At 31.6% G+C, this 14,887-nt stretch overlaps 1 protein-coding gene across 1 annotated transcript; it reads right to left on the bottom strand.

Annotated features, from left to right (window-relative positions):
• Window positions 1-5,407: 5,407 nt before the first annotated feature.
• On the bottom strand, window positions 5,408-12,784 carry LOC108692039 (elongation of very long chain fatty acids protein 1-like). Its single transcript, XM_018200136.1, has 8 exons — window positions 12,667-12,784; window positions 9,724-9,806; window positions 7,803-7,851; window positions 7,284-7,474; window positions 7,065-7,145; window positions 6,721-6,883; window positions 6,419-6,558; window positions 5,408-5,600 (listed from the first exon to the last, which is right to left on the bottom strand). The coding sequence occupies exons 1-8, from the start codon at window positions 12,782-12,784 to the stop codon at window positions 5,436-5,438; spliced, it is 990 nt and encodes a 329-aa protein (XP_018055625.1). The 3' UTR covers window positions 5,408-5,435.
• Between the last annotated feature and the right edge of the window lie 2,103 nt (window positions 12,785-14,887).

Raw genomic sequence — 14,887 nt, 5'->3', positions numbered from 1 at the left:
TACATTGTGCGATTCAATAAATTTTCTCATTTACCTTACCTCCCTGGTTAGAGAGAATTTTTCCAGGGCCACTCTTGTTCTTCCAACTGAAAGTCCTAAATCCTACGCGACGCAGAATTTCATCGATATTCTCTAATAAATTCGAATGGGCCGCTCGCGAACTTCAGTCCTAGTTGTAAATATTCAAAGTTTTTTATTCCAATCAGTTTTTCTCCCTACCGTTCGCGCGAAGTATTTGCCTCTAACATCCATTTCCATTCTAACATCGCCATCGCCGCACCACGAGAAGAAGGAACAATCGAAGTTTTACTCGAAATGGATTTCCTGATGAAAAAAGAAACTTCGATGTTCGAAGAGACTTGAGCACGGCCTGAAATCGAATCTCGAAATTCTCGATGGGCTGTTGTGGTAAATTTCGGCGGAACCTCTGCCAAGCAGCCTATGATTTATGTCTGAAGTAAATCATCTTGCGTTATGCGTATTCTTCAAAGCGAGCCTCACAACGAGCCTTTCATCATTTTAGATATATCACAATGAGGAGAAATAACTTGTCATGTCGCTTGCGAGGCCGATTTTCTTAGCAGTTATTTTTTCCAATCTTAGTTCACGCGCCGTGTTCCTTCTCCTCGTCTCCTCACGTTCAATAATTTTTGCAGTTTGCGGCATGTCTGATGCCGGCGCACCGATGTTTCGATTGAGAAATTATAATTGCACTATCATGTATGAATGCTACGGAAAAAAATACTTACTGAGAATATTCTTTTATATCGATAATCAATAATAATCGCGACTAAAGAAAATTTTTGCAAAAACTTTCGATAACGTAATATAATATAACATAATATAATAATAATGATTTATTATATATTGTTTTGTAAGGTTGCACGAAGTGTTTAAATTATTTTGCAAACAGCGCATTAATTTTTCGAAAAATAATATATCTGTCAAACAATTATCTGACAGAAGCAGTAATGCAAATTATTCGTGCTATTCATATAAAAAATACGAATTCTCTCTTCATCGTGCGATTGTATCGACATGTAAGATGGCAGTCGCGTGTGCTATCAACGTTCTGCGAAGGTAGGGGAAATTAAATTAAATTTAAATTAAGTTCAATTAATTAAGCCGCTTCTCCCGTGGGAACTACGCTTCTGCGCTCACTCGTTGTCCCTGAAATTCACCTCTTGCGAAAGGGCTGCCAGTGAGGATAGTGATCCTTGTTTGGCTCCGAATACGGAACTAATCTCTTTTAAATTAGTATTAAATTCTAAACGGTCTCGAGTCTGTACGCGGCGTTATTAAATTCCACTACGGTACCACGTGTTGCCGCGAAATTTTCTCGCTTCGAACGAGTCGTTGCAGACCCGATGTTTTACACCGATCATAAATACGGTGGACTCCTCTATTACATTTCGGTAGTGTTACGATTTCTGCAATATATGATGTAATCTTTCATCTCCGAAATTGTCTCGACAAGATTTAAAGATCGCTTTGAAACATCTGTGAATTTTTAATGATATGCTATTTAATATATGTTGCACATATTTATATGTCTATTTTACATTCTTAAAATACATATATAAGAATCACAAAAACGAATAATTCTAGTGATGACGTCTATGATATTTTGAACGTAGTGAAACGATATTAGCTGCAATAAGTACGATCAAAATGGATCAAATAAAGAATTAATTTTTTTTCCTGCACAAGCGCGTTTTGCTTGATAACAAAGATGAATAATGCTTGGTAGGTTTCAATTTCCGGTTATTATTTTCTTAAACCTGTATTCCGGTACAATTTGATTCAAGATTGCATACGTCGGATTTGTAACCAATGCTGCAAGTGGCAGATCGCAAGACACTGGCAGCAAAAGAGATATACGATAACGGCAGACAATTCAAGTGAGCTTTCGAAGCGCCGTAGGTACCGTGCCAAAGAGCTGAGACTACCTTAGCCTGTTCAATAGATACTACGTGCACGTACACACACATACTTACGTATATATGTACTTCGGTATTTAAGCAATTACCTCGTATACCGAGCGATCGTAACGGAGGATCGTAATATGGAAGCGGCGACCGGTGCTGGTGCTACCTTATAAATTTCACAGAATTGGCTGCGCTGCGCCGAAGAATCACGAGGCACGCATAGCCGGCAATAATGACACCGGGTGCGGTATTAAAATTTTTCAAAAATAAGGAGCGCGACTGCCATATATTACGTGGCGCGAATTGCCATGTGCACTTTTGCGAGCTAACTACCGATAATGCGATCGATATTGCAATATCTACTTTTCTGTAAAACGGATGATTTAAAATCTGACAATGTTGATAAAGTAGATAAATCAAGATAAGGCAATGGTGCATTGTATTACTTAATATAATCCATATATATTGTCGGCATATTTTAATTGTATGAAAAAATATCTTACTGATAAAAAAAACATTCCGCTTGTGATTATTTTAATTTATAATTTTTTATTTTTTTATATATGCTTGAATATTATTCAACATTCACAACGAGTTTAACTAATATGTATATCAGTTAAAAAATATTTCACAATGAAAAATAAAATTATTTCTAGGCTCGATTATTTATGCGTGCATTTTTATTCTTGGGATTTCTTGGTTCTTCATCCTGAAACACGTGCTTGAATTCGTGCTTTTAATGTGCTTGAAAGTTTCTTTTTTCTTTAAAACAAGCGTAATTGTACCTTTAGAGTTTCTTTCTTGAAATAGTCACAAACGATGTTCTTCTCTCGCACTAATAGAACGCATCTACGTGCATCGCGACTCGAAACTTGTAAAATATTCTCTAAAAGTTGTGGCTGTGCACCGCGTCGAGGTCACGTTTCTGGCTAGAGGCCGGCCCCTCGGAGAGAGACTGAAAAATGAATCTTCTCCACAGTAAGGCGAGATAGGTGCCGAGACGGTCATACATTTCATACGAAAGGATCTTCCAGTTTGACTTTTTTGGGTAGATGAAACTATGGCGTGCCGAAACCTAGCTACTACTTGTTCATATTTCATGACGATAAATTAAAAGTGGACATCGATGCAAATTTAGAAAAGTACTTATTTAATGATAGAACCAAACGACATGGCCATCTGTTATACTCGTATATTATATACATATGTATCCAAAAATTTTTTTTGGACATATATTTATATAATAATATTTAATAACATTTATTTATATAATAATATTTAACAGATAGGCTTCGAGTTAGATATGTTTTACTTTTTACTTTATCATGATTAAAATAATATAATAAAGATATATAAAAAACGTATAATTGAGATCATCTAAATTAAGCGATAGAGCTTATTTAAATAATCTTCCTTTTGCTGTATCAAGTGATGAAATTCTTGTTTTAATTTATCCTGTGTACTTTTGGCGTGAGATCTTCCCTTCTTTCGTATGTCATTCCAAGTACCTTCTTATATAATCCTCGATCCTTTATATTCTGGACTACAGTAAATAAATCACCGTATTACCTCAATATATTCAACTCGTGCTAAATGAATAGATGATGAACACATTTATTATGTTGAAGGGGCAATTTGTAAATACTCGGTAGCAGAATAGAATAATTATTTGTCTATTAATATAATAATAATTTGTCATTTATTATAATTGCAAATATCTCTAAATTAATAAATTAATGTAATATATTTTTAAAAAAGTATGATAAGCATAAAGATCGAAGCATTAATAGAGAAAAATCTTCTAACAGAGAAAATTATATATAGAAAGAATAAATGTATTAAATATAAAAAATAAAAAGCAATGTGTGCTAATAATATTGTATATAATATGTGTCATAAATAGAGCTGTGACGAAACAATTAGCCTATCATATAAACAGCGAGGGCCTATAGATTGAAAGACGTGCTATGCTGAAAGGGATCTTGAATTTAAGCATGGGATAAATACAGGCAATGTTAATAAAGTCTTATCGGAGTGAGACCATGCGTGTCGACTTAAAACCATGAACACACTAATCCGCTATATGCTAATGTCAGTCGGCCGAGAAAACAGTCGAGTAAGATAATGCAATCTTTACCGTCATGTGCTACGTAGAACGACGTATGACTATGGAGATAGTAGGATTGTGGTTAAGATGGCTCCGAAAGAATTGCTCATTTTCAAACTCCTATGAGAAATAATCGTGTAAAATTTAAATAATTGAAAAGTTTAAGTAATTGCTTTAAAAAATGATAAACGTTAAGATTTTCCCAATAATATTCTAAGATATCATCTATGCGATACTTTTTCGAAATATCTTCTGATGGCAAATACTCGTGTATTATGAAGGATTGAATAGCACAGGTGGAAGAATGGGAAAAAAACGAGTGAATTCAGCGCATTGCGGATTCGGCATATCATATTTATGACACGGACACGACGTAATCTGGAACATTATATAATACGCAGCAAATCGGAAAGGAGAAAAAGATTCGATGGCAGATAGCTTTACGAATAAAATCCGAGTTGACGTAACGCAGCAGCATTACGTACAGCGTAACATATCTCATCTCATAGTGACTTGTGTGTGTGTATATGTATTTCTGTATTTCATGCATATCTTTTATAAATCTTTTTCTCTTGAGATCTTACGAATAACTTTGATTCTCCTCTCGTATCTTTGTTGTCTTTTCGACAATCATATTATCGCGAATCTGTGAAGTTAGCACGCCATATTTTCATATTTGATATTTTCATATAAAAAATGCGGAACTTTTTTTTATTTATTTTTCGGTAGAACTGTAGAAAGATGCTATTGGAACTGTCATTATTTTTTTTATATTAATAGAATGTCATGCTTCACAGATCGTGTTTATTATCGCGTGTAAAAAGTAATAAGAACGGTATAAAACATTAGAATTCGGTAATTGATTATTTATTGAATAAAAGTAGGCTTGTAGTGTTGGCAATAGAATTATGCAAAATTTTGAAGTTTTGTAATATGTAAGTAATCTGCAGAATGAAATTATATTAAATTATATTAAATTATAACGGTATCTTTAATACAATAAAACGCCGCACGGATGAAATCAGTTATTTACTGTTGAAAAAAAAAAAGATTAATAAGATGAGAGGTTTCTAATATACAATATATAATAAATTAATAAATACAAATTTTTATTTTCTTTCTCTCTTTTATACAATTTATGAATTTCCGCATAATTTGTAAACTTTTGTTATTTTCAATTTTATTCGTCTAGATTAGTGATTATTACAAATTAAAAATTTGCATGCATTCTTCTTTGAAAACTAAGTGTAAATTAATATATATATATAGTATAAGAGAGAAACTTTATCTATTCTTTTCACACATGACAATTATTCAAATTTGATGTAAATTGCTTTAATATAATGCATTGCTTTAATATCTTCTGGGCTAATTATTAAATAAAATATTACTTTTGATATTTACTCAGTTTTCTTTCGCAAGTATGATTTTCTATAATAATCTAAGAACATATAGAATACGATAATAACTTGAGACATGTAAATGTATGCTAATGGTTTCCGCGTTGGTTCACAAGACGGTAGAAGTGCTTGAAATGTATGGATCACCATAATAGTAAATTGAATCTAAAACGAAGAAAATTATGTTGAGTTTCAGCGTAATAAATGGAAAGACACATTTTTATAATAACCACTTTGCGCATATCTTTTAACAGCTAATTAAAAATTTACGAATATGAAATATTTACTCATAAATTTTCTAGATTGAAGTTGTCTAAAAGTATTTAAACATTCCATTAAGAAATTATTCCGAAGAAAATAAATAAATATTTTCACGCCGTGTAAAAGTAATAAGGACACATAATATTCACATATAGTGCACGCTTGACGAATTCGATATACCGCATGCAAAAAAAGCATACGCCATTTTGCCCTTCCTCGTCCAACCTGACCGGAATTCTAGAGCGCAAAAGCGCTCCGCGCGAAATTAAACAACCACGTAACCCGATAAATCGTTCCATCGATATCGCTGGAAATAAAAATTCTCTGGTAACGGATTATTTAATTAAAAACGGTACTGCGAGCCTTCATCCACCCGTCTCCCTGCCCCTCGCTGTTACGCTCAAATGCAAACCGAATTGAGATTCGACGAGAACACATGTGATTCTGCAAGCAGCGCTTACGGAACTTTTCAATCCCTCGTGAAAAGCCAGTTATCGAGTTACAGGAGCGCTGTAACCACAATGAAGTCCGCGTATATGAACATATCACGCGAAACGCGCTATTCCATATGTCCGTATGAATCTGGTAGGAAAGCTAATGCTTTTCGAAACTTATCAAATCGAATGTGGAAATCTTATTATCTTGAAACAGCGATGGCTAAAAATTGGAACATCGTACAATACAATATAACGAATGTAAACTGATGTAAAATAACTACATACCAGTTGCAAACGTGTCACATATTTTTTCCAAGGAGCTACTATTTTTTGCATTTTTGGTCCCAAACAAGCACAAAGATAATATATATACATAATTACATGTACTATGCAATTGGGCATCATTATAAAGGTCCACATGCCACCTGTATAGATAAAATATAAAAGTGAATCATTATATAGTTAGAATTGATTAGAATTAAATCAATATATATAATACTCGATATCTTATTTGATCGAAACGTGAAATCTATAATTTACTAAATTTTCTTCTAAAACCATTACAATTATTGCTCCCTAATGCATACCAGGTGCATATTTACAGGTAATCCATGCCAAAAAGAGAGTTACTGTGTGATGATATACGTGAAGAAATGAAATTTGATTATATTTTTTTCTAAAAATAAAAATCACAGTATCTGCAAGCTCAGTGATTTTTAGAATTAAGACCCACCATACCCATCGAGCCATCTATAAATAATAATAAAACTTCATTATCTAGAATGTTTCTATATTAAAAAGATTCTTCTATTGATTAATTTTTAATTTTACTTATATTAAATTATCAAAGCTTTTGTCTAAATTTTTTAACATAGTCAGAATGCGATAATAAAATTTAATTTTAACATAAATTTTAATCGTAGTTGCTTACGCTAAGCGACATAGAATCATTTGAAATGACAAAAGGTTCACATCCCATAGATAGATGTGTTGTATAGCCAGATGTAAGTAACTAAAAAACAGATAAGAAATTCAGATTTAAAAATATTAATAGAGAAATATAAATAGGGAAAATATGAAATATTTATAACTAAAAAGTCTTTTATCGCATATATATTAAATTATTTATTTATTTATTACGTATACTTACGCCATAGAAAATAATTGCGCTTGCAGTTGCAACAAAAATGTTATAACATATCATAGTCTTGATAAGCGCATAAGGTTTTCTTTTTTTCATATAAAGTGGTCCGAGATAAAGCACAAAAGATAAATAAGCGAGTGAAATCAATATTACACCAAATGGATTTGACATCAAAGGCCAATCGGAAACTCTGGGATCTGAAAAGCGAAGAAAAAAAACACTCATCATAATAATATATTTAAGTTTGTGAAAAAGATTGTAAAATAACTCGTAAAAAGGTACAAAAAATTATTAATTACCATATAAAGAAAAGAACTAAAGATCATTTAATGGAAACATCTTTTTGACATACGTAATTAAATAATTTTTGTTTATATGTTATTATACTATTAATTATAATATACTATTATTATTTCTGTATTTTTTATATATACATATTTTTTATAGCTTATATAATATTAATATTATGCAATCTTTTTCATAAATATAAAATTCAACTAAATATTTTTTTATCTGTCTACTTACCCGAAATTTCATCGATAAGATAATGATAAATATCCATAATTCCCATATCCTGGAAAATAAAATTAATAAAAGGAAGACAAAATGATTATTGTTCACATTAACATTAAACAATCTAAGGAAATTTTAATAGCCAATAAATTTATAGAAATAATGTAGTACACGGAAAGAATTTTTTCTTAGAGTTAACCCTGAAAATATGATAATCGTAGGTTCGATACATCATTATCGTGAATCGTAGATCGATACATCATTGTATTTCGAAGAAAATTTTATATAAATCTCTCATTCATATTAATAAAACTACAATAAAATATAAAGTAAGTTTAATTTAAATTAATTTTACTGAAATGCATGCACTTAATTTTACTCAAATGCATAAAAATTTTTAAAATATTGTATTGTACCACAGCTATCATATTTTCAGGTTAAATTGTAAAAAAAATTCTTTCCGTGTAACAATAAAGATATGTTACATTACGGATGAAGTTACAAAGTGATATCGCATGTGTATGTGAGGGAATAAGTGAAACTCTCGTAATCATTGAACTTCTGTCACGCAGTTGATTGCTAACATCGATTAAACGTAGTGTCGGGTCAGCATTCTATACGCAAAAAAATATTTTGCTGCTTCAACTAGAATTATAGCTGTTTTTTGAATCTGACAGAAAATTATGTATCGTACACATAGAATTTATAGCACAAATCTAAATTCTATCTCTGTCATCTATATTTAGATAATTAGATGCAATATCCAATATCGCAGTATTTGCTAAAAATTTATCTATTTTAGCTATTTTTCGTACTTAGATAATTTTCGCTATAACTGCAAGATCATTTTTTTGAGTGTATCTCTGTAGAAATATCTATGTAGATCTCTATGATAGAGTATGATAGAGTAATTTTGAATAAAATAGAGAGATATTTCAAACAGAGAAACATGATAATTTATTAGTAAACTCTAGTTAGACAATAAAAAATTATTTTCTACGCTTGTTAATTTTAGTGGAGATTTAATCCTCTATATTTATAAAAGCCAGCATCGCTTATATAATCCCCTAAAAATTAATTGCTGTTAACACCTTGACATAAATCTATTTTTTTTTTATTATTTTATTTAATATCGCGACAGCATATAGCAACAAATAACAATACAATTTTGATTTGTATGAACAGTAACGGTTTTAGACATATTGTTTTATTTAATTGCGACAGTATATAGTAACAATGCAATTTTTATTCGTACGATCGATAACGTTTCTAGACATATCTATTAACCCTTCACTGGCATGAAATTTTCGATCATGGCTTGCAGTTTGAGGTATTAAGAGTTACTACTATTGTTTTTATTTATATTTCGGACTATATAAAAATCTGAAAAAATTCTTGTATACTTGTGAAACTTTTAACAAATTTTTACTGTAATAGAAGTTGGATTGTAATTTATTAATTTTTTATATTTTGAAATCAGAGTTTAAAAGAAGTTTGAAAAAACGTGATATGAGTTAAAAATTCGTAATATAACTTTTAAAATAATTTTTATACGAGTAAATGAAAAGAAATCCTTTTAAGTTATAATACTGAAGGATATGTACTTAAAAAAAAAAATTGTTGGCTTTAAAAAGTTGAATTATTTGAGAACATGAAAATGAAAATTTTTATGAGTTAAAAAACATAGTAAAATGCAGAAATTTTTTCCATATTACAAAAATCTATTAACACAACATTTTTTTAATATTAATATAAAATATATGTAAAGTGCAAAAATATATTTATAAAAAAAATATATTCATTGACACCAGTAAAAAAATAATAAACGTAGAAAAATTAATTTTAAAACAAAATTACTATAACCGTTGAAATTATCGTAAAAAACATGTAAAATACGAAAAAGAACAAAAACATTTTTGAAATAAATACTTACGCGGATTGCACTTTGGATTATAGAGGGTATAGACACGACTTTTATTCGCCCTTGCAACGAAACAAATAACTGCATTGGCGACCCTGTACACATACGATGTCATTATCATCGAGTTTTTTTAGGATGCGATAGCGAGCCCTGCCATCTGTCCATTTTCTTAAAAAGTTCACAATTAAAATATCGACTGTGCCTTAAAAATTTCACGGTGGAGAGTGAAATATGAATATTTTATATTATCAAAGTATTTAAATACACTTCCATATTGTCGCATTATAATATGTATAATAATAATACTTTGGTACATTTAAAACTGCGAATAAAGAATTGATGGTAAAGTGAAATAAGCAGTTTAACTTGCGATTAACTTACAAAATCGTTGAGTTCTTTACTCTTCGGAGTTTAACGATCAAATCTCCCTTCGCTATGCTTGTGAGATTCTCGTTCTCTTCGAGATTCCGGTTTTTTCATGCATGAATATATATAAATATGTATAAACATACATAAACATACATAAATATTCATAAACATATATAATTATATATGAAATATATTCATATATGCTCATACATTCTTTTTTTTTTGTAAAATTACTTTTTAGTGTAATAGAAATAATATAATAGTAATGTGAAAATATTAAAAATAATTAAAAAGATAATTTTACATTTTTCCAAACTTAATTTTTTCTAAAACAAATAATGCAAAAATTATTAATTTTTTAATTATTTTTAATATTTTCACATTACTATTATTATTTCTATTACACTATATAATAATTTTAAAAGAAAGAAGAATGTATGAACATATATGGACATATTTCATATATAATTATATATATTGCAACCGCACTCACGAGCGTGGTGCAACTTCGCGCGTTCGCAGTTAATTCTCTCTCGACTCGTTGGAATTCTTCTCGTTATAACGAACATTTGTTTAACCTTAAAAGAAACGCGATAGAAAGGGTATCTTTATGCGACCACTTCTGAGAGCGACGTCAGATCTTGAAACCGATAGTTGAGGGCACGAGTGAGCGTGCCACTCTTTATTCGAAATTAATCAGGATATTCTCCACGCGATATTCTACAGAACTGCGAACGTCGACGGCTCTCATAACCTCAGCCTCGGAAATGGCAAAATGAGTTCGCGATCGAGTATAGAGGATCGTTAGGGGAGGCGAGTATGGCGATGATAATGAAACACACAATAATTAGTAATAATAAGAAATAACAAATATATTTGATGAATTTCCGACTCTTATTCGTATCCGTCGACAATATCACGACAGCATGTGATTGAAATGCGTTATGTTAGCTTCGCACGTGCTCCGATACGCTCTACGCGGTGCGGATTACGCTAACTCTCGACGGCACGAATTCATGCCACGCAAGAAGAATATTTCTGGCCAATTGTACGAACGATAACTTGATGCTTTGACAGCCGAGATAGGAAACGGTTACGGTGTTACCACAAACACAGCGCGACCTTGTGCTCGTCCGTAGGGCTTCGAACCGTTTTACAGACTATCGGAAAGAGATAAAGGGCACGCAGACATCACCATACAGAGTTCCGATACAAACAAGATAAATCGGTACGCGACAAGACTTAACGAAAATGACTAGGCTGTGGCTCAGGTGGACGCGGAAAATGACTCTCCCGAAAATCCAGAGTTGGCTAGTAACTAGTTAAAAGTTAAAAAGTTAACTTTTAATTTAACTTAGTTAATTTTAAATGCATTAAATTTTAACATAACTAAGTTACTTTTAAACGTTAATTTTTTAATTTTTCTTTTAAGTTAAAAAATTTGTTTATCTCTTTTAAATATCTTAGAAAAATAATAAGATATAATAAGACTAACGGCATATATTCGTAATCTATTCATATTTTAAGACCATCTTAAGTAATTTCTTAGCTAATATAGCCCTCTGATTGGTTTATGCGGTTATGCCTTATGCCATAAGCCTTAGTCCGCATCTACAATAGGTGTTTTAAGCCTTAAGTCATAAGAAATTGATCAATTACAATCAAATATTCTTCTCGCATTTAATTGTAATTAGTCAATTTCTTATGGCTTAAGACTTATTAAAAAGTAAAAACTTAAAAACTTATCTGCAAATCACAAATCGCGCTGTGCCAAAGCCATTAACGCTCATGCGCTTTAAGCATCAGCATCCAATGCAAAATATATCACATGTGAATAAAAAAATTAAAAATTTAATTTACTTAATAATCTATATTGTAGTTATATAATCTCTCTTTTAAGAAAAATTAGGACATTTTGATCTAAAAAATAATTTTTTTCAAAATTAACTTTTTTTTTAACTTAAGTTAATTCAATATAACTTACGTTAAGTTAATTTTTATTCCTTCAACTTTTAACTTTATTAATTTTGTAAAGCCATTAACTTTAACTTTATTCAGTTAAAAAAAAAACATTAACTTACCCAACCTTGCGAAAATTTTATAACAAATTGTCGCGGGAGGCGGCGCGCTTAGACACACAATAACCGCGAAAAATCTGACGCACAACTCCACGTGCGTCTCACGTACAAAATTCGATAACGATAATTACATGTGCCTCCTGGACTTGGAAATTAGCGACTTTACACTGATGCGGCGCTCGTCTCCAGCAATTCTTCTCTCGACTTTTGGTTCGCTATTCGACGGCCTGCATCCCTCACTGATGCTCCTCGCTGGCTCACCACAAGAATCGGACGCTGATCCTTTCGGGGACACGCAGTGATCACTATCTCTGCAAGGAGGTCTTATCTAATTAGCACGCGGCCCTTGCTCCGCGAATCGCGCGAACCGTGTTATCCTGTATCCTGTGTTCTGGCACGCGGAATTCGACTGGGTTGCAGAGTTTCCTTCGATTGCTTAGAAAACTCTTCCGGATCTTTATTGTGCGGGAGACTCGCATCTCGGGGTCGGCATCCCAGTAATCAGTACCTCCACTTCCGATCTTAGTACCGATCTCTCGGGGGAGATCTCCGTCATAGGATCTCTCGCCGACACTTGGGCGTAGAGTGACCATTCCCGACTGCTGTCCTCGAAATCCCATCGCCATGCGCCTTTAATACGTTGTGATAGAACATATTTCGGATCAAAGCAAAAATATCAAACTATGGAACGATATCACCTGCGTGCTATCCTGCAGGGCGCCCTGGCCATTCCGTCCTCAATCGCTCTCCTCCCGACTCTCGGTCCGGTTGTCTTCTCTCTTCCTCTATGATTCGATGAAACGCTGCAAAATTCACAAGGTCGCAAAGGGGGAGAGGGGTCGCCAATTATCCTGTAAAACTCGCGGTACGATAACGTACGAAAAATGACAAATCGATGCAGAAAATCTGCAGAACGCACAAATAAAAATAAACGTGAAACAGACAAGACAATGCTAAAAGGGTGTGCAGATACGTCCGCCTTACAAAAAGTGCAAGGATTCAGGACGCCAGTCTTGCTCTGTTCGGTCTTACGATTCTTGTGACGGAAAACGTCAATGTTTATGAATATTTATGCGGGTTTATGTATATTTGTACATATTTATACATATTCATACATGAAAAATTTTTTACCGGGATCTTTCTTAAATAATCAAAATTTTTTCTGCGAGTCATTGTTATTTATCATAATTACGTTTACAATTTAAAATAAAGACATTTAAGCTCCTGAACAGTTATTTAAATGTCGAGAATGAAAATTATTTTATATATTTATTTTAATGAGCGACATACTATGCAAAAAAAGTATTTGTCAAGTGTCAACAGAAATCCAAAAATAGAAAACGTGTTTAAATTATCTTTATGAAAATCGAGTCAATTGTATGTATATATACAAGTAATGTATTTATGTACAAGTTATATATTTATTCGGAACTGTCGTACCTTGCAATTTTAAACCAAGTCGTGGCGATGTAATAATCGGAACAATACATATATTGTGAACTTTGACTTGTTATCTTGTATTAAAATCTAAATTTATGGAATATATTGGATTGTCCGGTTCGTGCTGACTAACCTATATAAATTAATAAATGCATACTAAAATTTAAATCTTCTGCGTTTCAATTTTCCTTCAATACCGGCACGAACTTTCCGAACAACCTAATAATAAATGTAATGATGAAATTGAAAATCTTCATCATTCTTCCGGAAATCAAAACTTTATTAATTACGATTAATGAAAAAGGATGAACACTTATTAAAAACTGAGCATTTTAGTAATAATTAAGATACACACCTTTGAAAAAAGATTTGGCAATCTCTTCTTACATTGTAACTTCTTACATTGACTTTAATTTGTACATATCGACATTTAAGAAACCAACTCTTGTGTGAATAATATTGATGTTAACAACTCCTCGTGTTGGTAACCACTGTGCTCATCTGCAGGCCAAGAACCCCTAACGTCGGCTTAGAACGCAGGGTTGTAATTGATGAACAAAATGCCCTGTGAAGAATTCATCAAATACAGCTAAAATATACATTAAATAAAAAAGAATGATATAATAAAATCAATAAAAATCACGTATTTTTTTCTTATATAACATTAAATGTATGTACAATTTTATAATTCATTTTCAATTTTTTATTTTACATAGGAACATTTTTACGTTGTAAATTATTATAAGATCTTATAATATAGATATAAATAAAAATGAAGTTTATAATGAATTATATGCATAACTTTATCCTTTTTTTATTTTTTTATGTATTTAATGTGTTATTTATTATATAATAATAATTTATGTTTTAATAACATCTCCTACATTATTTAAATAACCACATTGTCATAATAATTCTGAGATTATATATTTTATATTAGATTGATCGCTAATAATATAAAAAAAAAATATTTCACATGTAAAAATTGATTTAATGGATGCAAATATACAGCCATGGTGACCAATTATATTCTAGTATAGATGTATGGCTTCTTAGTTATTTAAATGTGGATTAGCCTACTTCAATACTTGTCTTGATATTATGAGTTGAGAAGGCAGTCACGAATTGACCTTTTCTTAGTATTAGAAATTTATTGCTCGACCTCCCTTAATCAGATCATCCAACTACTGCGTTTCGCATAATTGAATCGGACAAATTGATTTCCGTGTCTGGAATTCGTTATTTCTTCCTTTCCTCTCTCTCTCTCTCTCTCTCTCTCTCTCTCTCTC

Source organism: Atta colombica, unplaced genomic scaffold, assembly GCF_001594045.1.
Source record: "Atta colombica isolate Treedump-2 unplaced genomic scaffold, Acol1.0 scaffold58, whole genome shotgun sequence".
NCBI classification, from domain to species: domain Eukaryota; kingdom Metazoa; phylum Arthropoda; class Insecta; order Hymenoptera; family Formicidae; genus Atta; species Atta colombica.
Note: the sequence above shows the minus strand (reverse complement) of the source record. Positions and strands in the feature narration are given on the sequence as shown.